Genomic DNA, 27,956 nt, shown 5'->3' on the forward strand with positions numbered 1-27,956 from the left:
TGAGATGTTCCTAATGTACGCATACATAAAAAAAAAAATTAGAAAAAAAAACTTTGTTCATGTTTATTGTACAATCATGTTTACTATACATATATGCTTTTTTTGTGTATAAGCCAGTGCTCTTGTACGTATTTTAACAGCTCTGTAGTGTTCTGTATGATAATACATATTTCACTGAGATTCTGAGTAGGTGTTTCATTAAGACTGAATATTGAGCATGCATTTAACACATATTTAAGAACATTTTCTATTATAATCGACTGATGATTGGAGACTATAGAAATGTATTTCCAGAGGATAGTTGCATCTATCATGGGTGTTTGTTGGTTACTATTATCTTTAATATTTAGGTTGGGAAATGTTTTCTGTGACAAAAAAAAGTGTTTAGAACACTGACTGCCAGTGAGACTAGTTTCTTGAATTTCAAGATGGGTGTTTGTATTTAGAAAGCTTGTTCAGGTGTATCAATATAGCCGTAGGCTCAGGGGTGTATTCCAGAAAGCAGGGTTAACTTACCGTGAACTAAACCCTGAACTCTCGGTTGATTAACCCCAAACCTTGCTTACTCGATGTATGTGGTTCCAAAAAAAATACTGGAGTTCATTCAACTCAGAGTATGTTCCTGGTTAAAACTCAAGACACTCTCAACAGAGCGACGAATCGACGAAACGGACGAGAAGAAAAAGCGTGCCAAGCTGTTTCTTTCTTCTTCTTTTGTTCATTAGTTGTTTACATGCTTAGTGCATATCGGCACCTAATATCTGTGCAATCATTTAAAAAAAAATTTCCATTTAATCTTTAATCCTTGAGAATGTGAATTATATTGTTTGTTTTTTGCTAATTATACATTAAGTCATATCAGATATGTATTTTGATCTAGAATTTAGACATTATATACCGCTACAATGAGTTCTATGACCAATGCAAGGCGGAAAGAAAAAAAATCTGGACACGTGATTTATTTTTTTGCCATATGTCTAAACATTTTGTTACTATTTTGACAACTTTCTGATAAAGCTCTATTTGGTTTTCTTTTGGAAATATGATTCAAATTCATACTGAATGCATTTATGACTGTAAAGCATGTTTGTGTGTGTGAAAATCGTGCTTAAAATCAAAATCGCAAAATTGATCAAAGAAATCGCGATAGGTTTTTTTGTCCATATTGCACAGCCCTACTACTGTATATAGGCATTTCTGCAAAATATAAAACAGAAATACTGCAAATCAGTTATGCAGTGCTCATATATTTTTTTTAAATACAGGCACTGGAATCATTACCAAAGTTAAAGAACAGGAACCCAAACACTATTAAGAGAATGCCATCGGTTTATTTCTCTCTTCAACAACTACATGCTACAAATAACTGTTTGCACAATTTACATGATCCAGAATACAATAAAGATGTACAAATATAAATAGACAACCTATATACACGTGTTAATCTCCAGAAGAGAGGCACATTTGAGATTTCAAAGTGCTGTTAGTAGAATCGGGAGTATGACAGGAACTAATTTGTGTAAACCAATGTCATTTCACTGTCAATTTCAGTGGAAATGATTTATTCAGATATGAATATATATATATATATATATATATATATATATATATATTTTATATATATTTTAAACACATGGTTAGGTTTACAATAACAAAAGCATTGTGACTTACAATCAAAAGCATACATTTAAATAGTAAACACTGATAAATATCCATTACAGAAGTTTAATAGAAATAACTATATTTTAAATAAGTTTTAAGTAAATTATCTGCACTTGGATTAACAAATCAGAAACATATCAGCACTTTGTGGCATATGAATATCAGCTGTCTCAGTCTGTTCTGTTGTATATGATCTTGCAGATGTGCTCTCGGTTATTAGACTGGCATTCACTGACCTAAGGCATTGAGGTGGTTCACTTCCAGTTTTCTTGAACTGTCATTGCAAGTGAATAGCAGGGCTCATGATTTGTTTGGTATGTGCATCGCTGGCAGGACTATACTTCACCTCTTTTGAGATGACTGTGGCACATGACAAAAGAACCAGATACAATGGTCCTTCTCTCCCCCTCGCTCCTGTGTGAGTGACACAACAACACGACAGAACTGGAGCATCCCTTTCATAATCATCACCACTCCGCAAGTATGTTCTAGTTCAGCGACTCTCGCGTAGATGGCGTCTCTCTCTACTAGTTCACATTTTGATTTTAGCATAGAGCTGGTCAATCTGCTGTCTGAAGTGGTTTCTCAGCTCGGCTCTCTTTGCTTTCAGTGTTGGTGTGAGAAGTCCATTCTGAACAGAGAACATTTCCATGTGCATGACAATGTCTCTCACCTACACACACACACACACACACACACACACACAAAGAGATTTTAATAAAAAAATATACAATAATTTGTAGTGTGTTAATACTATATAACATAGCTTAAATATTATAAGTATAATAATATAATATTGTTCTAAAATAATTGTAATATTTATGAATATATTATTTTTATAAGGTTATTGGACATATCAACCATATATAAAAAAAAAAATAGAAATATCATGAACATTCCTGGTGTTATTTATGAGTTAATGAACCCCAATACGATAAATTTAACCGACTCCCAGGGGTCCACAGACCCTGGTTGAAAAAAAGACCCTTTCTCGAGTACTTCTGTATTTTGAGTATTCACAACAGATAAAACCAAATAAGAAGTTAACAGATAAATCGTGTAAAACATTTTACAGTATGTGAAGGTTTGTGATTTGTGGTACATTTGTCAAGAAGTAAAAGAGTTGGTTTTGTACATGAACCTGTTCAAAGGACTTCAGTCCAGCTTCTTTCCCTAGCCGAATGATATCTTCCAGGATGGCATTTTTGAGTTCCTGGTTAAAACAATATCAGAAGTCAGGGATGGTACAAGTCCTCATATTTCATCAAATATGAATCCAAAGCCTCCAAATCCGAAGTGTTGTACCTTGCTTTTGCACATTTCAGTATAGGATCCCTCAATGCCTCTTTTCTTTGCCCATCCAGGCAGAAAATCTGGATCAGGAACCACAATGCCCACTAAACAAGCCTACAAAGAGACACAGGACGGGTTTACTCCAATGATCAATAATAGCACACACACACACATATATATGCTAACCCAGACAGCAACATAGTGTTGGCCCAGATCCGGCCCGCATGAAATCCAGGTGTGGGCCTGCTCTGGGCCGACACTGGCTGATGTCTGGGAAAGCACATCCACACTCTGATTCACTGCTATGAGGAAGCCACGGTCATTCAGTCCCGTCTCTCACCTGCAGACTGTCTCCATGTACAAAGACCTGAGCCAGAGGGTCACTGCGGATGTAGATGTTCTCAATCTTCTCTGGAGCGATGTATTCACCCTGGGCCAGCTTAAAGATGTGTTTCTTCCTGTCTATAATCTTCAGAGTCCCATTCTAAAACAATAAATACTCAACTTCACTAACTAATTAAAAGAAGGTGGAAGGGTTCTGTTCTCTTAAAACGCAATAATTAGTTTGAAAATATGTTCAAAATGTGCAAAACTTTAATGCTTCACTTATCTACAGTTGTATTGACAGGAGCTTGTGAGGTTTCCAGTATGAGTTTCAGTGGACTCACAAGCATTAATATGCACATTTTTAAAAAGAATTCTAAAACAAATTTTTTTTTAGAATACATGGTGAGCATAAAATACAAGACATTTACTCATAAGTTAAGGCCCTTTCACTCAAAGAATGATAACCATAAAGATAACTATAACAATAACTATATTAGTGTGTGTTTATGCTGCAGTTAGGAGAGCATAAAAGGCTTTTCGAAAGAAAATTGTAAAGGGTAAAATGAATACTAAATATGGTTAGTGAGTCAGTCACTGAGTTGATGTCAGTTCATTTTAAAATCTGATTCACTGAATCAAGTAGAAGACTTGCAGAAATAAGGACAACTGATTAGGAGACACAAAAAACAAAAATATTACAAATGAGAGTAAATAAGCAGCAGAAGTGCTAAGAGAAGATGTGAAATTTACCGGAAGCCATTTGCCAACATCTCCAGTGTGCAGCCAGCCGTCTTTATCTATGGCTTCTGAGGTTCGCTCTGGGTCCTTCAGGTAACCTTGAAACACATTTGATCCTTTCACACACACCTGTGTAAAACACCCACACACACCAGTCAATTGAGAGGTACACCATTAGCATTATGCCACAAAAAGAGCTTAACTTGTATTGAACCCAGAATATTCCTTTAAAATTCAATATTTTAACTGTTGACAAACCTCTCCCTCTCCATTTGCTGCAAAATAATTCATCTCAGCCACATCCACAAGCTTGACGAAGTTACAGGGCAGTGGTGCTCCCACATGACCTGAGAGCAGAGACCAGGAGAGTGTGTGTTACTGCGCAGGTTGTTTATACTGTATATAATCCAAGGTGTGTCTGTTTGGTTTTGTGTGTTAATATGTGTACAGTACACTGACACTGTATTACCTGCTGTCCAATCTCCAGGAAGTGACATAGTGCAGCCTGCAGTACACTCTGTCTGCCCATAACCCTCATAAAACTTAAAAAAGAATAATCAAAAAAACAAAACAAAAAACAATAACCTTAAAACCAGTTGTGGGAATCCTGACTAGCAGGAGAACAGAGATGTGTGTGTGTGTGTGTGTGTGTACCTGGCAGCCCAGCGCTGCTCGCAGGAAGGTGAGGACGGTGGGAGAGACCGGAGCGGATCCTGTGATCATAAGCCTCACACGTCCACCCAGACTGGCCTGCAGGGTCACAGGAGAAAGATTTAGGTACACAAAGTAGCAGAAAATTGTTGTCACAGTTCAGTTTGGAGTGTTATGTTAATACTCAGTTACTAAAAGATTAGTTCAATTAATTAACAATCGCATTTTATATCTGGGTGAGAGATCTGGACAAGCTATTGTAGATTCGACATAAGCAGAAAAACTCTGTAAGCTTTTTTTATCTATTTATAGCATGGCTTAATATTGTGGTATTTTGGTGAAAAAAAACCTTCACATAAATGCTGTTGTTTTGAACTTTCTATAAATCAAAGAATCCTGAAGAACAATAAATCACCTCCCACAAAAATAATACACAATAGTACAATGGTTTTCATGATAAAAAAATGTTTCCTGAGCAGCAAATCAGCATGTTTGAATGATTTCTGAAGGAGCGTGTGATACTGAAGACTGGAGTAACAATGCTGAAAATTCAGCTCTGCCACCGCATGAATAAATGACATTTTAAAATGTGTTCAAATAGAAAACAGTGATTTTCAGTTATAATAATATTTCATAATCTAACTTTATTATTGATTAAATAAAAGCAGACTTGGTGAGCATTGGAAACTTTTTCAAAACTTGACAAAATACCAAGAATGCTAACTGACAACTATAAATGTAACTATAAACAATATAATTTCCATTCCCACCAACACACTCTGCAGTTATGTTATCTGCCACTTTAAGAGCTTGGGTGAATTCTGATCAAGGTAAGGTAAGGTAAACTTTTATTGTCCCCAGTAGGGAAATTTGTCTTGGGCCGTCACCCATGCTGCAACCATACAATACACACATTAGACAAATACAATTCTCAAAATACACAAAATATTAATACATAAAATTACAGCTCCATACTTACTCTATTTAACAATGTTTTTTGATGATCATTCATCAGCTAAAAAGATCATTCTGAAAAGGATTCCAACAACATTGTTCCTTTGCATCCATATTGTTATAGTTGTGTTGAGGACTTACACATATAGAGAAAAAAGACTCATACGTCAGAATGCTGTTCATAGACTTCAGTTTAGCATTCAACACAATCATCCCTCAACAGCTCATTTACAAACTGATCCAGCTGGGGCTCAACACTTCCCTGTCCAACTGGCTGTTGGACTTTCTGACTGGAAGACCTCAGGCAGTACGGGTCGGCAACAACACATCCACCACCATCAAACTCTCCTCTTCACTCTGCTGACCCACAACTGCGCAATGCACACAATTCCAACCTCTTCATTAAGTTTGCGGATGACACGACTGTGGTGGGTCTCATTAGCAACAAAGATGAGACAAACTACAGAAGCGTGGTGAGCCGCCTGGCCAAGTGGTGCAGTGACAACAATCTCTCTCTGAACGTGGAGAAGATGAAGGAGATTGTTGTTGACTTCAGGAGAGCGCACACTCAGCACGTTCCTCTGACCATCAACGGTGCGACTGTGAAGAGAGTGAGCAGCACCAAGTTCCTGGGTGTGCACATCACAGAGGACCTCTCCTGGACTGACAACACTGCAGCACTGGCCAAGAAATCACAGCAATGTCTTTACTTCCTCCGCAAAGTGAGAAGAGCCAGAGCCCCACCCCCCATCATGTACACCTTCTACAGAGACACCATCGAGAGCATCCTGTCGAGCTGCATCACTGTGTGGTATGGCGCCTGCAACGCGTCCTGTCGAAACACTCTGCAACGCATAGTGAGAGCAGCTGAGAAGATCATTGGTGTCTCTCTCCCCTCCCTCCAGGACATTTATGGAACCCGTCTCACACATAAAGCCCTCTGCATCACAGGTGATCCCACTCACCCGTCACGCTGCCATCAGGGAGGAGACTGCGGAGTCTCCAGGCCAGGACCAGCAGACTGAAGGACAGCTTAATCCATCAGGCTGTCAGGAAGCTGAACTCGCTCCCGAACTTGCCCCCCCTCTGCCCCAGGCACCACTGAACTATGAACCCTCTTTTTTTTACATTCCCTTATTGTATAGTTGTTTCTTATATTTTATATTTGATCTAGATTTTTAGGCTCTACTGTTAATGTTATCTGTATGCACCGGGGGTCTGAGAGTAACGCAATTTCGATTCTCTGTCTGTATGTACTGTACATGTGGAAGAACTGACAATAAAGCAGACTTGAATTGACTTGACTTCCATGTTCTTATAGAACTAGAATGAGCTTTAAACTTTACATTCATAGTTATTGACCTTGATGTAAACGAGCCTTTGGATGAGACGTGATTTGCTTTTGTTTTTTGTTTTTTTCCATAAATGTCAGACATTTGGATGCTGAGTATTTTGGAATTTGTGTGTTGCTAGGCAACAGAGTCTTTATAGGTGCTCTATGGTTTCATCTGATTGTTCTGTTCTAGGGCTCTACACACTCTTTCTCCATTTCTTCTGGTTACCTGCACTTTGCTGAAGATCAGTTTGTCCCACATGCTATCCTTCCTGACAACTCCACTTTTAAGCTCTGCCTCTTTCCTGCTGGTGGCAAAATCCAGAAGCCATCTTTTGAGAGGAGTGTTCGCTTGTCCGAAGATCTTAATGCAAACACACAAATGTATAATGAGCAAAGATCACGGATGTATTTAAGTACAGACTTCAATGCAAACAGTTTATGTGTGTAAACTTAACACAAATACCTTATCGAACATGCGGTTGAGTAGTCTGGGCACTACAGGAAATATAGTGGGCTTAAGAGTCTTCAAATCATCCATCAACAGACGGATATCACCCTGAAAATATCCTATCCTGGCCCCGTGGACCAGAAGCACACCCTACATACACAAAAATCAATTATGCAACAAGAATATAATGCCAGTTTGTTTCTATAGAGGCACAAATACAGTCAAGAAATTACAATAACAGTTCTGTTTGTAAGAAACAAATCCATTTTCTGGCCAGAGCACAAGTACATAATACATAACACATCCCCCAGTGAAAAAGTTCATGTGTTCTCACATCAAAATCAAATTCAACAAACACATTTGTTTAGAACTATTTTGGACAGTTTTTGACTGTAAATGCTGCATGATCTGTGCATGTTCTCCTCTGATTCAGAGGAATTGACTCTTTCGCTGGAGGAAGCATTATGGATGGAAGACTCTGTCGGAAGCGGTTAAAAATTTCTTACAAACACACCACTTTTCACTTTACAGGACATTAATTGATAGATTGGAGTCATGTGGGTTACTTTTGGATTATTATGATGTTTTTATCAGCTGTATTGGCTCCAATTCTGACGGCACCCATTTACTGAAGAGGATCCACTTGTGAGTAAGTTTTAGGTGAACTATCCCTTTAAGTACACTACAAACTAAATTTGTTACAAACTGTATAGAAAATATCTGAAACAATTGTTTAATGACAGTGGGCATGCATAATACATACCTCGACCACTCTCTCAAACATGTGTGCTAGTGGCAGGTAAGAAATGTGAATGTCTGTCTGGTTGAGCATGCAGTGAACCTGTAAAACACGCACACACATGTGCAGTGTGAAATGCAGCGTACCTCTACTACTCTTTCAAACATATGTGCTAGCGGTAAGAAGGAGACAAGAACATCTTGAGGACTAGGTTTCAACAACCCCTAACCACACACACATACACATATACAAATACATCAACACAGGACAGGAAACAGATAATTACATGAGGAAATGAGGCACAAGAAGAGGTGAACCTAACAGGAAGACAGAACTTGATTTGAAGAAAACATTTACTAACATGTATTAAGTGACAAACAAAATGAACGGAAGATGCTCCTAAAAACTTCCCAGATATGATCTGTCATTTAAATCTCACTGGTTGTCATTTTTGCTCGTTTTCCAAAAAATGCTTCACTACAGTTTAGTTTTCGAATTTATAGCGCATGCCTTAAAAAAATCTCTTGGCTTACCGCTGTAACTTTAATGAAAGCAGAACAATTGGAAACAACATTTCCATGTGTGATCATTGCTCCCTTTGGACTTCCTGTTGAAAAAAAAAATAATAATTTATTCTTCAAGTTGGAGCACTAAAAATGCCAAAATATTGCCTCATCATATCCGGTCATATCTGAAAGAGAAATTAAATATGTGTTCTATGTGTATTGTTTGTAAACGGAAAAAAAGGAAAGAAATTGGACAGAAAAAATTATTTCTTTTCCTGTGAATTTCTGAAAAATGTATTAGTTTTTCTTTTTAAATTAATTAAAATGAATTTGGACTAGGGTTGTCAAACTCCCTAAAATGACAAAAAAACATCATAAATGTGATTTGTATGACTCAGGTGCTATAAGTCCTCCAAAGCCTTCTAAAGGAATAGTAATTATTAACTGAAAATCTTGAAAATGTCAAAATAATTATGCCTATTTAATTACAATTAAATGCATATATAAATACATATATAAACCCTTTTACCTGTAGTTCCACTTGTGAAGCAAATCAGTGCAAGGTCCTCTGATTTAGGTGGCTAGAAATAAAATCAAAACTAAGATGCATTAAATTACCATGAAGCAAAAAAGCAATAATAAAGCAACCAAATAATCAATTCACTATTCGCATATAAAGTTACAAGTCTGTAAATGAATACAGCGCTCAGTTTTACTCACAATGGGTGTCTTGTAGTTCACTTTGCCAATAGCCTGCCAAAAGAAAGACTTCATTTAGTGAAGCACAAATACAAGATTAATGGGATCACTGCTTACCAAGGGCGTCTAAGTGTGTGTGTGTGTGTGTGTGTGTGTGCATGTATGTGTGTTTAATCAAACCTCAAGCTCCTCGAGGCTCAGGATCTCAATGCCTTTCTGTTGTGCCTGTGCTGTCAGTTCACTGTCATAGTTTTCCATGATCACTATGGTTGTGATGCTGTGTTTCCGACCAGACACACAGTCCAGGATCAGACGAGCCTTATCCGCGATGTCACAGATCACAGTGGAGATGCTGGCTACAACACAGGCTCTGTTACAAATTTCTCACATTTTCAACATGTCACAATGTCAACACAATTTCCAACTTCTTTCAAATCTCCAAATGAAATTCAAATTAGTTCTGGTGATTAATTAAATACTTAAATGGGATTAAATATGAAGCATTTTAAAATTATTTATATAATATCAAGTTCAGGCTGAATGTCGCAAGGCTGATAGATTCTTTAGAAGCAATCTAATCACATCATGATTGTACATGTTTGGACTGGCCTCTGCTGATTCAAACAGATTCGATTAGCCAATGCTTGCTGAACTTTTAAATAGCCTGGTTCAGTTTTAGAGTTCCTCTAAAACCCTCCACCTCCCCCAGCTCCACCTGTCTAGATCTGCTATAAGCTGTATGCTCAGCAGTAGCAGCGTGAATAGTTGCTCTAGCCATCCAAGACCTAGTATATTAATTTTGTCATATCCATTATCATGCTAAAACTATTCCAAGAGTTCTTATGATTGAAATAAGATTACTAATGCTCTAATTAACAGGATTTTCTATTACAGTGAACAAAACACTTTTCTAAAGTAGGACACAGAATTGGTGCTACATACTATTTTGAAAGTCCTCAATAATTTTTTTTTTCTAATACTTATTTGCAGAATTAAAAAATGAATATATGGGAAATATACAACTATTTCACAGAATTGGGAAAAGATGCTGTGTGCTTACTTACCTTTGTCAATGATATAGCTGATGGCCTCTGTACCAAGTGTGTCATACAGTGGCACTGCCACCAGTGAATATGTGTAACATGCCAGCTCTGAAATCGTCCACTGCAGAAATGTGCACAAAACTTAATCAGTTGTGGGATGTACATACTTGCTAATCTTATATAGAATTAATCTAAAATGAACAAAACAGAATTGCAAAGTGTTGCCACACCTGCTGTATAATAAGCAAAGCAATCAATGTACTGTAGAATTCAAGCCTGACCATCAATGTGTAACAAAGTAATTAATTAGATGATATTTTGATCATAAAAACCATCATGTTAGAGGTAGACAACTTCAGAAATCTGTGCCTGTGAGCATGTGATTACCTCTGGCCTGTTCTGGGCAAAGATGCCAATGTATTTGTCTCCTGTTTGACAATGACCTCTGTGTAGTAATGCTGAACCTGCGAACTCTGCCCTGTCTGCTACCTACACACATGAACAGCATACGAAAATACAAAACTTACTCAAATGCACAGCCATATATGATAAATTGCAAACCAGACAGAGTTCAATAAACATCCACAGAAAAAAAGGCTAAACTAGCTTTATAGAAATCTTACCTCTTTATATGAAAGCCATTTATATGGCTTGCCCGGTTTACGAGATCCCAAACAAGGACCATTATCTATAAAAATAGAACACAAAAATGTAAAAGATATCAAACATGATGACAAAAAAGAGCTGCTTTTTTGGGTGAACTACGGATTTTTAACGAATTGAGGCAAACAGCTATTTGACTTACTTGACACTCGTAGTCCTCGTAAGAAAAATTCATACATCGTCTGAGCGTCTTTGTAGTAGTATGTCATGTATGTGTCACTGTCCTGTAGAATAGACCGACGTGCATTTCCACTCCCCTGAAAAACAAAGCCAAAAATCTATGGTATTATGAACCAAACAATTAAATAACTCCTTACTCCGGGGAAAACCACTCCTGCTCGGTTCCCAACAGACAGCTAATCTGGGAGAGCATGAACAGAAACAGTGCAGCAAACAGTGGTTTTAAAATGTACATCAGAAATCTTGTTACACCATAATGCCAATTAAATTTGAGGACCAGAACTAAACATTAATATCATTTATGCATAAACAATGCTTACAGCAGAATTAGGTTTAGAATTTGTTAAAAAAAAAAAAGACTAGGCCATTAACAGCAGAGGGAAGGAAGACTTCATGCTAAAGGAATTTACAGATGATAGCTGTCCAGTGGATCTGACTGGCTTTATAGCTGCTGCCAACATGCTTCAGGGTGTTACCATAGCAAACATACAAGAAATGGTGAGAATACACAACTCTTTCAGGCAAAGACAGAGACAGAAATCAAGGACATGCATTGCAAGTTAGCGTTTATATTTTTTATAGTCTCTTTTGCTCACCAAGTCTGCATTTATTTGATGAAAATACAGTAACAACTGTAATATTACAAAATATTATTGTAATTTATTTTATTTTATTCCTGTGGCTCAAACAAGTATAACATGGGTTTGATTCCCAGAGAAAACAAGAACTGATAAAATGCAAACTAAAGTGACGTGAAATTCAGCCAAGTATGGTATACTCAGAATTCATGCTTGCATTTAACCCATCCAAAGTGCACACACACAGCAGTGAACACACACACCCGGAGCAGTGGGCAGCCATTTATACTGAGGTACCTGGGGAGCAGTTGGGGGTTCAGTACCTTGCTCAAGGGCACCTCAGTCGTGGTATTGCCGGCCCGAGACTCGAACCCACAACCTGTAGGCCACAACTTCCCCAGAACTATACCTTCAATGCAATGTCGCCTTGGAAAAAAGTGTTGGCCAAAGGCATGAATATATGTAATGTATTTATATATATATATTTATTTATTTATTAATAGTGTCACATGATGATTTATTGGTTAATCATCATCAGTTTTAAGAATGTTAAAAATAGTTGTGCTGCTTAATGTTTTTGTGGAAACCATTAAAACATCTTTTTTATTATTATTATTATTATTATTTATTTAGTTATTAATTTAGGATTCTTTGATTTTGAAAGAAAGCTCAAAATAACAGCATTTATAGAAATCTCTTTTTATTTTCTCCCCATAAATGTGCCTGCTGAATTAAAGTATTATTTTCAAATGGTAGTGTATTCACTTTTTCAAGCTTTTCTTTTACTGTCAGGAAGTAGACAAGATCTTAAAAAAATTAAAAACCTTGCTATGTGTTAGACTTACTCAGATCTGTCTAGTTGTTTCTATTTCGCTTTGGATAAAGGCGTCTGCTAAATGATTAAATGTAAAAATAAATGATAAAAAAACACAAAATGCAAGAAACAGCAAACACTTTCTCCACCAAGACCTTATTGCATGTATGTCTGAGGAAACAGATGGGTAACTCAGGAAAGAGTTCATGAATGCATACAAAAAGACAGTTTTTTGACACAGCTAGTAACCTTTTCACATGTTGGGATAAACCCAGAGGAAGCCACAGTCTGCACTACTAAACTGTTTCTTACAGGAAGTTTGAAAATAATCATCATCATCGCATCAGACGACTTCACCCTTTCACCTCTAAAATGCATTCAAAGGACTTTGAGTTAAACATGTTTAAGAAATTTGAATGTGATGGTGTACACAACTTCTTATGACCTTGGTGGATTTGCAAGCCATGGCTGCTAAGTAACTGTTGGAAACCAGAATGCACTAGTTTTTTAATCAATCTTCAGGGAATCCATTTTTAATTTAATTTAATTTAATTTAATTTAATTTAATTTAATTTAATTTAATTTAATTTAATTTAATTTAATTTAATTTAATTTAATTTAATTTAATTTAATTTAATTTAATAATTTAATTTAATTTAATTTAAATTTAATTTTTTAACCAGGTGGTCACAATGAGAATTTCCAATGAAGAATTAGTCATTTGATTTCCAAAAGTTTAAATTTTGCGTCAAAACACATTCAGTGGGTTAGTAACACTGAAACAAGATATCCTCAAGTGCAATGTGTATTTTGCTATCTTTGCCAAATAAAGGCATAATCAGAGGTGGAAAGAGTACAAAAATATTCTACTCAAGTAAAAGTACCATTACATTAATGAAATTTTACTTAAGTACAAGTAAAAGTACCAGTCTAAAAAATCAACTCAAGTAAAAGTAAAAAGTAGCTCATTTAAAATTTACTCAGAGTAAAAATTACTTAGTTACATTTTAACAGTGGGAGGGAGTCAAAAATGGGACAGGCCAAGGGTGTCAAACTCCTGCACAGTCCTGCACAGTTTAGATATAACCCTAATTAAACACACCTGATCCAGCTAATCTAATCATTTAGGTTTATTTGAAAACTACATGATATGTGTGCTGGAGCAGGGTTAGAACTAAACTATGGCTATGGCCCTCCAGGAACTGAGTTTGACACCCCTGGGATAGGCCTATTAATCTCAAACTAGTTGTTTTTAATTAAAGGAATCAGTTATTTAGAATAATAAAACATTTGGGCTGTTACCAGGCAAATCAGTATCAACAAACTCATCTTTTCAATACAGAGGAAATGCAAAAGCTTCATCGGACGTGGCATTTAGATGTATTTACACACTGTTTAGTGCAGGACAAGAATGCATTTAACCTGCAGTTACAAATGCATGAATAATGTTTTGATATGCCAGACATAAAATGTTGAATGCTCATTTGATATTATAAAAACTTAATTATAAAAAAAAAAAATCAAAAGATACTTTAAATGTGAAATTAAAATGGCCAGTATGTGTCAGCAAGTCACTGTTAATAAGTGAGTCATTGCGATTGAACCAAATCATTTAAACGGTTGATTCATTCAGAAACGAAACACTGTCATGTTGCTCAGAGATGCAAAATTTTGCTTTGGTGGCTGTGTTTGGAATAAATTTTTGTTGTAGAAATAGAGCAAAAACCGGCAATATGGTGTCTAAAACGCAAGTCTCTTAGTTTATTGTCCTGTTGTAAAAAAAAAACAAAATAATAATATATATATATATATATATATATATATAAATATATATATATAAATATAAATATATATTTAATAAATATAAATATATAAATATATATATATATATATATATCAGTGGCGGCTGCTGGTCTTTCAAAGAGGGGAAGCTCATTTTCGGCCTACATTATAACCCTCTGATGGTCTTCATTTGTAGTGACACTCTGGGTCTTTTTGACCCCAGACAATAACATTTCTTTTTGTAATAGTAAAATATTTAAATTTTTTACAAATATAATTTTACTCTGTTCATTTATGTTTTTACTAAACTTTGTACAGTTTTTGGAGGATTTAAATCTTTTACATTTCTATAAATAAATAAATATTTATTTAAATAGGCTTTTTTTTTTTTACAAAAAAAGAAAAAAGCATTTCAGGTAAAATTCACTTCATAAAAGACCCAGATTTCTGACTTTCATACATGGGGATACCATGGATAATTTTATAAGGTTTAATGTAAGATTTTTGCCCATTTTTGGGGAAATTCAGTTTAAAAATTGTAATAAATCACTTTAACCACTAGATGGCTATAGTGTGTGTGTCTGTGTGTGTGTGTGTGCTCGCACATTTTCAATCTGTCTTAGTTACCAATTCAATTTTGTGGTGGTTCTGCATTTTACAAATATCAAGAAATATTGCCGCAGTTTGTCTTTCGAATACACTTGAGAAATCCGCGATCATGGGACTGAGCGTGAAACAGCTTCACCGACTTCTTATGGTGCAGACCGCTGTCAGTCAAAAGGAGATCGACAGATCCTCCAATCATCACGCGGAAGCCCAGTCTTCATTCACCTCCAGAGACGCTGAGCGTCCATGGGCGGGACATAATCGCATCATTTATCCAATGACCGTCTAGCTTCGGAGCACTGAAAAAAACTGTTCAAAGCAGCCCCATTGAAGTCGCTCGGCTTCATCAGGGAAATGCACTGTGACGCTACGGGAATGTATGAGAAGAAAATCGAGTCAGCCGACATGTAGCTGATTAACACAATACATAATACACAATAGTACATATTTGACAGTTGTTGTTTTTTTTTTACATTACGTGGGGTTGATGTCTTGTCGAGATTTTATAAACTGCTAGTTTGGTCTCCCTAGGCAAGCACAGCATACACAGCATAAATATGGGCAGGGGTTCACTTAATTTCCTTCAAGTTCAACTTCAGAATATGACGGGGTTTCGTTTTCAGCGGTGTCTGCACCACTAACGCCTGTTTTGTCCGTCTGCATCTTTCTTGTGATTTTAGCGCCAGTTTGCCCTCCTGCCCATTATTTACTGACATAGCTTCCAGGGAGCGATTTTTTTTTTACTCCGTAATTAATGTGTTTTAAAATGTAGCGAAGTACAATACTTCAAACAAAATATACTTAAGTAAAAGTACAATTACAGATTAAAAAAAATACTTAAAAAAGTAGAAGTACACAAAAAAGCTACTCAATTACAGTAACGCGAGTAAATGTAATTCGTTACTTTCCACCTCTGGGCATAATTAATTGTCAGTAATCTCAAAATAAAACAGTGACCACTTCATTGCATGTCAGAGAATTAATGTTATTATCTAAATGGTGTTTTTTTGTTTTACATGTAGATCATATGGGTCCTTCCTGTTTATGTGGCTTGAAAAAGAAAAGTAAAATGTATTTTATACACATTTATAATTTTATACACAGTCTGATTCTGAAAGACTATTCTTACCCTGGACAATTTCACCTCACCATTGATTTTCATTGGTTTTGCTGTGTAAAACCTTTGAGGAAGCATTCTGACACTTACCTGTACCTCCACGGACTGCATGGCAAGGTCACAGGGTGGTTTAAGTGCTTTGGGACGGGTGGCCAGCCAGTATGTGGTGATGGCAGCGAAAGCGCCCATGCCCATGAGGGTGTTGGTGGGTAAACTGCGCACATACTGCCTCAAGTCGTCCAGCTCAGGTATCCGCAGGTGCCGGATCAGATCCTGGGCCTGCATGGCTCTGCCAATTCAGCTTACTCACGTCTGAAAGAAGAAAACAAAGAAGGAGACTGTAGTTGAAGAGTAATTCAACATTTATTTTTTGATACAGTAGACTTCAAATGCACAATTATATTTATGGTCATCTTTCATTGTATCCCTGTATTTCTCTGCCTTGATCGTGACAGCTCTATATGAGCAGAAAATGGGGCTATAATAAAAAAGGCAATAAATATTTCAGCTGCATCGGCCCATAGCCTCTAGCTGTGTTTCTCTGTACAGTCTCTCCTCATGGAAGTGGACCAATTACAGACAGGAAGAGGGTCCTTCATTCAGCTGAGACCTCAGAGACTTCTGCAGCTTGACTTCACTGCTCTAACAACAAAGTAGAAAATTTCCTCTAAAGGGTGGCAGCTTCTTTGTATCAGTGTTTGCTGATAATATCTCTGAAACCACTTGTTCTTCACACTGAGGGTGAAATTAAGTGCTAAATCCTGTGAGGAGAACTGTTAATGTGATGCAGATAATATGGCGGGCCTTCAACTCAGAGGTCTGTGTGACATTGATGCACTGTTTCATATTCAGACCTCTAACATTTAAACTTCAAGAAATATAGTAAAACAGTAATATTGTGAAATATTATTACAATTTATTTAACTAAAGTCTTTTTGAAAAGTAGTATATTACGGTTTACATCAACATTAAAACATTTGTACCAATATTGTTCTATTTAGCATTATATAATAGAGTCACGGTTGGTAAAACCGTGGCCTCGGGTTTTGCACTATGTGGGTGGAGTGAGTGTGTGTCTTGCGTCAGCACTGATTGTTTCATGTGGGCGTCTCCGTTTATTGTTCATTATCACCAGCTGCAACTCATTACCCATTCCCTACTTATTGCCCTGTCTTTCGTTTTGTGTTTGTCAGAGCGTTGTATGCAGTCCCAAGTGTTACTTCCTGATTCTCTCGTTCCTGTTTCATGTTCTTCTCGTCGCTGGATTGTCTTGTCTCAGAACCCCATCCACTCCTCAACTTCCACAGACTTCACCACTCACCTTCACGGCTCTCCCACCGCAGTTCCTGTGTCATGCTCTCCTGCTGCCAACTTACCACCACGTCCTGGATCACCAGTGAGCATTGTCACTTCCCGGATCGCTACCAGACCTGCAATATTCACCCAGACTCCTGTCTTCGTATTATTTGTTTGTCTGACTGTTTAATAAATTCTTATTACTTGCACTTGCTTCCTCACCTCCTTCCATACATTACAGAACGCTCTGACCAACATGGAAGCAGCGAGTTCCACTTCTCTCACAGACTTTATTCTCCACAGCATCACCCGCATGGATCAGCAGCAGGAGAGCATAGTTAACACCGGATGCGCGGTCCAAGCGCTGGTGACACAGGTGTCTGAGCTCACCAAGCAAATCCATCAGTTGACCACTCCCACTGCGCCACCCACACCGTCCGTTCCCCGGGACATCCCCGAGAACCACTACCGGCCCGAACCTCGTCTTCCGGTGCCGGAGAGCTACTCTGGTGAGCCTAATTACTGCAGAACATTCTTGACAAAATGTTCCATGCGTTTTTCCCACAGCCTCGCACCTTTGAGACGGAAGAGTCCAAGGTGGCGTTTGTCCTAACACTACTCTCTGGTTGGGCCGCTCTGTGGGGAACGGCGGTGTGGGAGAACCACGACCCATGCTACGCCTCATTCCACTCCCTCTCCGAGGAGATGAAGAGGGTGTTCGACCGGCCTGTGGCCGACAAGGAAACGGCCCGTGAGCTCGCGGATCTTAAGCAAGGAAATCACTCCGTGGCTGACTATTCCATCAAGTTTTGCACCTTGGCGGCTGCGTGCAAGTGGAACGAGGAGGTCCAGAGGAATATATTCCTGCATGGGTTGGCCGACCGTCTTCACAAGGAGATCTACCTCGAGTTGCCAACCAGCCTCAACGGACTCATCAACTTGGCGCTCCGTGTGGACGCTCGGATTGACCGTTTGTGGGCCCAGACCAGTCACACACACCTTCTCAGTACCCCGGAGAGTGGCAAGTCTCGTGCTGCTTCTCTTCCTCTGCATCATCCCTATGACTGTGCCATAGAGTTAGTTCCAGGTAAGTCCCCGCCTAAAGGCAAACTTTACTCTCTTTCCATTCCAGAGAGGGAGGCCATGGAGAAATATATTTCTGATTCTCTGGCATCGAGGTTCATCCGCCCTTCCTCTTCTCCAGCGGGGGCGGGATTCTTTTTTGTTGGTAAGAAGGATGGTTCTCTGCGACCTTGTATTGATTACCGAGAGCTGAACAACATCACGGTAAAGAATACCTATCCTTTGCCGTTGATGTCTTCAGCATTCGAGAGGTTACAGGGAGCATCTGTCTTCACAAAACTGGATTTACGTAATGCTTATTATTTAGTCCACATCAGGAAGGGGGATGAGTGGAAAACCGCCTTTAACACCCCTAGAGGGCACTTTGAATACTTGGTCATGACGTTCTGGCTCTCCAACTCGCCAGGGGTTTTCCAAGCACTCGTGAATGACGTGTTGAGAGACATGGTAGATCAGTTTATATGTTTACCTGGATGAAATACTGATTTTTTCCTCATCTCTCCAGGAACACGTGCAACAGGTCTCTGTTCCAGAGATTACTAGAGAATGGGCTTTTTGTCAAAGCGGAGAAATGCGTATTCCATGCACAGTCTGTTCCCTTACTAGGGTACATCGTCTCGTCTGAGGGGAATACGTATGGATCCTGACAAGGTTAAGGCTGTGATAGATTGGCCAAGTCCAGATTCCCTACAGCGGTTTCTGGGGTTTGCCAATTTTTATCTGCGTTTTATTCGCAATTTCAGCCAACTAGTCTTACCTCTGACCGCCTTGACCTCCCCCAGTACTGCGTTCAGGTGGTCTAATACAGCCGAAACTGTATTTTCCAACCTCAAGAGCCGCTTCGTTTCGGCTTCCATCTTAGTAGCCCCTGATCCCACACGTCAGTTCGTGGTGGAGGTCGACGCATCAGAGGTAGGAGTAGGTGCAGTTCTTTCCCAACGTGCTGCCTCAGACGACAAGATGCATCCATGCACGTTTTTTACTCTTTATTTATCTCCTGAGTGGCGTCATTGGTTGGAGGGGTCAGGGGAACCTTTCATTTTCTGGACCGATCATAAGAACCTAGAATATATTAGAACTGCTAAAAGACTCAACTCTAGGCAGGCTTGGTGGGCACTTTTTTTCGGTCGCTTAGATTTTTCCCTATCGTACCGCCTTGGTTCCAAAAACTTCAAACCTGATTCTTTTTCATGTCTTTTTGATCCTTCCGAATGCCCGGTGACTCCAGAGTGCATTTTACCTCAGAGTATAGTCGTCTCCTCACTCATATGGGAGGTCGAATCGAAGGTCAAGGAAAGGAGTTACGGTCCAAAATTATTCAGTGGGGTCACTGCTCTAATGTAGCTTGTCATCCAGGGATAAGCCGCACCAACTGCTTAGTAAAGCAACGATTCTGGTGGGCAGTGATGGCTCGCGACGTTCACGATTTTGTTTTGGCCTGCTCAGTTTGCGCAGTGGAAAGTCGTCTAACCGACCTCCAGATGGGCTTCTTCAACCACTGTCTGTCCCTTCGAGACCCTGGTCCCACATCGCTCTAGATTTTGTTACCGCCCTCCCGCTCTCTAATGGCATGACAGTCGTTTTGACCGTAGTGGACTGATTCTCGATGGCGGCACATTTCATTCCTTTGCCCGAATTACCTTTAGCCAAGGAGACAGCGGTCACTGTTATTGATCACGTCTTTCGGTTACATGGCCTCCTGGTAGACGTGGTTTCTGACAGGGGATCCCAATTTGTGTCCAAATTTTGGAGAGAGTTTTGTAAATTGTTAGGAGCGACGGTTAGTCTGTCTTCGGGTTATCACCCACAGAGCAACGGTCAGTCTGAGCAGGGAAACCAAGATTTAGAGAGAACGTTGCGATGTTTAGTCTCCAAGAATCCTTCTTCCTGGAGCCAACAACTCTCTATGGTTGAGTACGCTCAAAACTCGTTACCAGTGTCAGCCACGGGCCTCTCTCCATTTCAGTGTAGCATAGGTTACCAGCCACCTGTTTTTCCTAGTCTGGAATCTGAAGTCGCGGTGACAAAGAAGACCTAAGACAGTTGAGCAACTAGAAGCCTGTATAAGATAAGAATGGGACAACATTCCTATTCCTAAACTTGAGCAACTTGTCTCCTCAGTCCCCAGATGTTTGCAGACTGTTATAAAAAAAGAGGGGATGCCACACAGTGGTAAACATGGCCTTGTCCCAATTTTTTTGAGATGTGTTGATGCCATGAAATTTAAAATCAACTTATTTTTCCCTTAAAATTATAAATTTTCTCAGTTTAAACATTTGATATGTCATCGATGTTGTATTCTGAATAAAATATTGAAATTTGAAACTTCCAAATCATAGCATTCTGTTTTTATTCACTATTTGTACAGTGTCCCAACTTTTTAGGAATCGGGTTTGTATTTACAACACTGTTCCAGAACAGTTCAACCCAAATATTTGAGTGTTTGCAGCACATTTTATGGAGGATTTTTTTCTGATCCTGGGAGTGAAGACTACAATGCCAGCTGTTCTGACTCACAGTCTGTAAGTATGTTTACATGTTTAAAGGATTTGCCACTGACGATTCAAACACGAGTTTTAAGCAGTGTAGAGTTGTGCTTGTTGTTTGTCGTTTCTTCAATCACAAATGCAGACATGGTTTTATGTTTACACGTGATGCAACGTAATGCATAAAAAGACAGTACAAGTCATTATAATCTGTAATTATGCCCCCACTGGATGCAATAAATGGCTTGTTTGTAATGGGTTTTATTGTTTTTGTCCTGTCGCACTGGTGTTCTGACCAGGACACACATCACAGTATGGTAAGGGGCTAACATTTCCGTCACATGCTTGAGGCATTCGGCCAATCACAATGCACTGGATAGCTGGCCTATCAGAACACACCTCCCTTTTCAAACCGATGAGCTTTGTAAAAAATATTATGCATTTCAACAAGGCGGGGCATAGGGGAGAAAAAATTATGTACAGTATGTGGAAAATGTTTTTTTTAAACCTTAAACCACATAAACATTTCATTACACCAAATACACAAAATAATGTTCTTTTTAGCAGCATCATATGACCCCTTTAAACCCTGTACGTAGTCTGTTTTAGCAGATGCAATCGTGTGTATGTGTGTGTGTGGTTGTTATGTATGTGTATGAAGTGGGTCTTTTGAAATGCATCAAAACACATGGAGTTGCTGGCATGCCACACATCAATACAAAGCGTACTGTTGCTTTTCTTATCTCAGAAACATAAGCACACAAATCCAATCCAAAGAGCTGACATTGCTGTGTTTGTGTGCGAAATTCCTGATGAACAGCACAGCAGCTGATAGTCGTGTAGCAGATCTGCTCTTTAATACGAGAACAAGAGATGTGTGGCAGCTCACACACTCTGCTACTTAAACACAATGCAGTAATTCACAAACATAAAGAGAAATTAATTAAAAATATTTTTCTATAATTTATTGGTGCGGGTTCAATGGTTTTTATAAGATATTTAACACTGAATTCTGAATTCACTTTTAAAAGCTTTTTTCAACATCATTGAAGGTTTAAACATCTGTTTGTGGCTGCACATTGTTCAATTGAGTTATTCCAAAAATATGTACTGCTTATGTCCACATAAGTCTGTTTCTAAGAGGGTTAAATTGACGGTGTGTGTGTGTAAATGTTAGTGCCAGCAGCTGTGTGTATCTGGCTCACAGATGGGAAATGTCATGTTGATCACATGGCAGGACTGACAGTACTTGTCCCTGAAGTGAAAACTAACCTCTCTCCATACTTGGGCTGCAGACAGTATAAACCAATGACAGAGCTACACTCACAATCAGCCCACTGGGAGAAAGACAGTGAGACAGACAGACAGACAGACAGACACACAGACAGACAGGAAGTCCAACGGCAGAAGCCAGAGGAACTTTTTATAACTCACACAGGTGAAACTTGTAAGAAACCCGGAAGTGTGTATTTGGCACAGAAATACTCTGTTATACGTCCAAATAATTTTTGAAACTTTTGACCATGTTTAGCATGAGAATCCTACTCTTTAACAGTGTAAATAACTCGACATCCATGAAAAACCTTTAATGAGGATTCTTTTAAATATCAACTTGACCTCTTACGTTTCAACTAATTTTTTTTTTTTTTTTTTTATAAATTTTTTTAAATTAGATACAAATCAAGAAACTAATTTTCAAAAACATCTAAGCAACAGGAGAATCTACCAAAGGGTTCTGCATTTACTCTTAATGCTGAATAAGAGAAACAACTGAGATATTAAAGATACTTTAGGCTGAGAAAGCTCTGTAAAGCATTATGTCACATAAATGGAACCCAAATGGAAAGAGAGAGAGAGAGAGAGAGAGAGAAAGAAGCTAGAAAAAACAGATGTTCTGACAAATGGGATTTAGGATACCAAACTCATGACAGACACACACATGCACACACACGTTTGAAGTTCTGTAAAAGCTTGAACATGTCAAGGTGAATGTGCAAATGCCATAAAAACTCATGATGGAACAGACGCACAAAAACAGGAAAGAAATATTCTCTACCTGCAAAATGGAACTAAACACTGATGAAAATGATATACAAAAGTATTCTCTCTGCAATGAGTCAAAAAACAAACAAACAAAAATAATGGTAATAATAATATACACTCACAGGCCACTTTATTAGGTACACCTTGCTAGTACCGGGTTGAACCCCCTGTTGCCTTCAGAACTGCCTTTATTTTTCGTGGCATAGATTCAACAAGATGTTGGAAACATTCCTCAGAGATTTTGGCCCATATTGACATGATAGCATCACACAGATTTGCCGGCTGAACATCCATGATGCGAATCTCCTGTTCCACCACATCCCAAAGGTGCTCCGGTGGATTGCGATGTGGTGACTGTGGAGGTCATTTGAGTAAAGAGAACTCATTGTCATGTTCAAGAAACCAGTCTGAGATGATTTGAGCTTTGTGGCATGGTGCATTATCTTGCTGGAAGTAGCCATCAGAAGATGGGTACACTGTAGTCATAAAGGGATGGACATGGTCAGCAACAATACTCAGGTAGGCTGTGTTGTGTAAATAATGCTCAAGGTTATAAGGGCCCCAATGAGTGCCAAGAAAAAAATCCCCCACACCATTACACCACCAGCAGCAGCCTGAACCGTTGAGACAGGGCAGGGTGGATCCATGATTTTAAGTTCTTTACACCAAATTCTGACCCTACCATCTGAATGTCGCAGCATAAATTGAGACTCATCAGACCAGGCAACGTTTTTCCAATCTTCTATTGTCCAATTTTGGTGAGCTTGTGCAAATTGTAGCCTCGGTTTCCTGTTCTTACCTGACAGTAGCAGCACCCGGTGTGGTCTTCTGCTGCTGTAGCTCATCTGCTTCAGGGTTCGAAGTGTTGTGCATTCAGAGATGGTATTATGCATACCTTGATTGTGATTGAGTGGTTATTTGAGTTACTGTTGCCTTTCTATCATCTCTAACCAATTTACCCATTCTTCTCTGACCTCTGACATCAACAAGGCATTTTGTCCACACAAATGCTGCTCACTGGATATTTTCTTTTTCTGACCATTCTCTGTAAACCCTAGAGATGGTTGTGCATGAAAATCCCAGCATATCAGAAGTTTTTGAAATACCCAAACCAGCTCGTCTGGTACCAACAACCATTCCATGTTCAAAATCACTTAAATCCCCTTTCTTCCCCATTCTGATGCTCGGTTTGAGTTGCATTGAGTTGCATTGAGTTGCTGCCATCTGATCTGCTAATTAGCAATTTGTGATACCAAGCAATTGAACAGGTGAGTGGCTATATATATATATATATATATATACACACACACACATATATATATATATATATATATATATATATATATATATATATATATATATATATATATATATATATGATTTTATCAGACTGTGACATAAAAGCTATTTGCAGTTTTATAAAAAGATCATCCCATTTCCATTTTAATTGGAATGGCATATTTGTCTATCAAACCTTTTAATTGGTTATTTTTGGGGAAAAAAAGCACTGCTTTTTTACATTTCTGAGAAGTCAAACTGGACATTTGGCCCTTAGTATCCCATAGTAATATGTTGTGTAATTCCAGCAATTGTATCTCATAAAACTGACATCTGCATAACTGCAGAACTCCAACAGCGGCCCATTCACATTTTTTTAAAATAAGGATTGTGGTTAAAAAATAAATAAATAGATAAATAAATAAATAAAAAATCTTGTCACATAGATTTCGTGTTCTCCAGTCTGTCAGAGCATCATAGCAGCTGTTGAAATATTCATGGGCTCCCTGAAGGAAAGACAGCTAATGCACACTGATCTAGATAGATGTTTTTGTCCGTCTATGTATTGATAATCAGAGAAGAAAGAGCAATGCAATCCAACAGACTGGTAATCTTAAAAGCAACAGCCAAGATATAATTGAGGAGCACTATCATTTTATTTGTCCATTAGTTTTATAAAATATGTATACAATATATTAATAGCTTTCATGGATAAATTACGATAAACAATATATGACAATGTCTTTATTTGTCTTTATGTCTTAACAATTCAGTCGAGACATAAATGTCTTGATGGATTTTGTTACAAACATGCAGCTTTTCGCATCTTATAATTGGTGGACTGGAGACATTTGGATCACCTGTTGATTATTGTTTTGTTTTTATTAGCTGTTTGAACTCATTATGATGGCAGTGCACCCACTCCTATTCCTTAAAATTGCTATGCACAACCCATTAACTACCAACTTACATCAAGCTTATTTCACCAGTCATCGAACAGTAAATGACAGACACAAGTGTGTTCACAACTATACACCATATTTGTGTTTTTCTATGATCTAATTCTACATGTTTTCAGAGGTTTTATATGAATCTCATTATTTCATGGAAGTTAGTCTTCCAGAAGCTACAAATAAAGACAGACCAGGCTACAGATTATGGTCTGAAATGGGCTTGATCATGTTTAAACTCTTTCTAACACCTAAAGCTTTCTATAACAAGAATAAAAGTGGAGCAGCACATAATACAAACCATTTTCTATAGAAGCCCAGAGGGCAGTTTTGGCTTTTGTGAGAAGAAAAACTTACAATAGAAATGGAAGGTCTGAAATTCGAGACAGGTGCTTTTACAAATACTGTATATTTAACAGATTCTTTCGAAATTGTCTATAGAATATGCAAATATCAATACAAAGAACAAGAAGTTAAAATTTCTATGTAATCTTAACCTTGAAAGAAGGTTAACGTGACCACAAACCCTGAAGATGCAGAACAAACTGTCTGCATGAATATGAGAAAAACAGAAGGAAATGAAAACAGCATTACCTCAGACTGCTAGAAGGCCAAAATTCCGAACATTCCTGAGTGAGTCTGCTGCTCATATACCACAAACTAGTTTAAAATTACAACATATTCACACACTATCTTTTTTTGTTTACCCTACCACAAAGAAAAAAAAATATTGAAAAAATATACAAATATATCTTTCTGTTTCATGCAAAATTCAACTATCTGACATTAATTCTTACATTATCTCTTCTGCTTTTTTAAAATAGAGGGAAAGTGTGAACTGTAAGTAAATTTTAATTAATTACATAAATATAATTCCCCTGATGTGATTATGATCCAAAAATAAGTTAATCTTTCAGCCACTGCATCAACAAAATGAGGCCAAATTAACTGTGTTAAGAGGTCTTCTCTTCTGCAAACCTGTTGCATAACCATGTTCTATTTGGATGTTCTCTCTGAACCTTTATTACCTTTTTTTTTTTTTTGCATCAAATAAATTGCATGTCAAGCATTGCAGGTTAAATGTTTCATAGTTCATGATGGCGCCTATAATTTGTGATGATGACCAGTGATAATTGATATGGGCAAATGGAAGGTAACACGACAAAAAGTGATGCGACAACATGCCGAGGACAAGCGCTGCATTGTTTCCATGTCCGATTTCGTTCTGTATTAACTAATTATCTAACAATAGAGCACGCGAAGCACCGACAAGCGTCTCAGACACGCTCCATCTCCGCCCCTCTCTTTGTCTTCACACGAACCTCCGCTGAACTTCAGCCATCACTGACATAAGAGTGCAACTGCCAAGTAAATGCATGTTGGGTTAACACTTATACCTAGCTATATATTGTGGGGAATTTTTTTCTGCTTAATACACAAGATGTGGAGGCGCTCTTTGCTGCGTTCGCTCGTGCTTTGCTCGGTCCAATTTCTGATTGATTTCTTCTTTTGAGTCGGATCTTTTCAACGAATCGTTTGAACCTGTTTACAAAACAATCTGTGCTATTAGATCACGATTTGGACGGAACTGGCCCCAAACGGTTCGTAAGCTAATAAATCAATTAATTTACTAAAAAAAAATAAAAATTACAGATTCGACCAATGACTGTGCTGATGGTATAAATCATTTGGAGTGAACCGAGGATTTTGACTGATGGGGAAGTTACTTTTAATAGCATTAATATTATAAATTACACACATAAAGCGCAGTGGAACTGTATGAGTTACATACAGACCAGGGCAGCATTCAATACGATTTATCATTACATATTATTTACATCAGGCGTAGTGTTTACTATGCAACAACTGCACGTCAGAAGTAATTTTTGCATTGAAACCGGTTGAAACCATTACAGTCGATGGTTGAAACGAACTGTTCAAAAGAACCGATTGAACCTAAATGAGTCTGTTTCGTCCCACCTCTACGATACTCTGCTTCAAAAAGAACTCGCTGCATGAAAACATCCCCAAACGTGGCATCATCGCTGCATTTATGTGTTAAACTGAGCAAGCATATGAGGTTGAGCAGATGTAGTGACGCCCAATTTGCATTTGAACGGTTTTCTCCGTGATATATGTATTTAATGTGCACGGTTTGGATGTTTTCAAGCGTTATTCGTTTCCATCTACTAAAATAATAATATAAATCCAGCCAAAATAAAGGAAGAACTGTACAAACCTGAATGGTGTAACTGTAGCGTCCACACAGCTGTTAATTGGAGGCGTGTATGGCTCTCAGAACTGTCTTCACTCTTCAGATAGAAACCGGACGCTCGACCAATCAGAACACCCGTTTCATATCTACACTCGTACGAAGTAAAAGACTGAGTTTAATTGGCTATTTTTGGGTAAATTTGCATACGCACTGTTGTGACGTTAATAAATATAAACTGCGATGTTCTCTAATAAAGCGGATGAAGATTCAGTTTTTTTTCATGTATTCATCTATTAGTATCCTAATAAATATGAGTTATAAAAATATGTGACAAGTTTATATAAGTAGGCTACAATTAGTCTAGCTACATGATCAATAATTACACTTTCTCTGTTGACCATAACCTATATAACACACTTTTCGTTTTTTAATAAACTTTATTGCTAGTCATTAGCTTTATTAGCCTAAA

General features: G+C 38.1%; 1 protein-coding gene across 2 annotated transcripts; it reads right to left on the reverse strand.

Moving 5' to 3' along the window:
* Nucleotides 1-1,311: 1,311 nt before the first annotated feature.
* LOC132143522 (long-chain-fatty-acid--CoA ligase 1-like) lies at nucleotides 1,312-27,625 on the reverse strand. 2 transcript variants are annotated; one of them, XM_059553807.1, is made up of 21 exons: nucleotides 27,512-27,625; nucleotides 16,227-16,448; nucleotides 11,202-11,316; nucleotides 11,020-11,084; nucleotides 10,784-10,885; nucleotides 10,418-10,517; nucleotides 9,534-9,709; nucleotides 9,375-9,407; nucleotides 9,184-9,235; nucleotides 8,682-8,755; nucleotides 8,173-8,250; nucleotides 7,425-7,559; nucleotides 7,188-7,322; nucleotides 4,675-4,770; nucleotides 4,490-4,562; nucleotides 4,279-4,367; nucleotides 4,033-4,149; nucleotides 3,296-3,439; nucleotides 2,968-3,069; nucleotides 2,804-2,875; nucleotides 1,312-2,335 (listed from the first exon to the last, which is right to left on the reverse strand). In XM_059553807.1, exons 2-21 carry the CDS (start codon nucleotides 16,419-16,421, stop codon nucleotides 2,195-2,197), a joined length of 2,094 nt encoding a protein of 697 aa, XP_059409790.1. In that variant the 5' UTR covers nucleotides 16,422-16,448; nucleotides 27,512-27,625; the 3' UTR covers nucleotides 1,312-2,194. The 2 variants fall into 2 exon arrangements, with proteins under 2 accessions (XP_059409790.1, XP_059409791.1); XM_059553808.1 differs by lacking the exon at nucleotides 8,173-8,250 and adding an exon at nucleotides 8,295-8,372.
* Between the last annotated feature and the right edge of the window lie 331 nt (nucleotides 27,626-27,956).

This window comes from Carassius carassius, chromosome 7 (assembly GCF_963082965.1).
Source record: "Carassius carassius chromosome 7, fCarCar2.1, whole genome shotgun sequence".
NCBI lineage: Eukaryota > Metazoa > Chordata > Actinopteri > Cypriniformes > Cyprinidae > Carassius > Carassius carassius.

Bases quoted from the DNA above. Each gene is read 5' to 3' on its own strand.
- LOC132143522 (XM_059553807.1), bottom strand. From the start codon at position 16,421: ATGCAGGCCCAGGATCTGATCCGGCACCTGCGGATACCTGAGCTGGAC. The intron at 7,560-8,172 runs GTATGTATTATG...TTGTGTATGTAG, and splicing joins TGTTTGAGAGAGTGGTCGAG to GGTGTGCTTCTGGTCCACGG. The intron at 3,070-3,295 runs GTGAGAGACGGG...GTCTCTTTGTAG, and splicing joins TACATGGAGACAGTCTGCAG to GCTTGTTTAGTGGGCATTGT.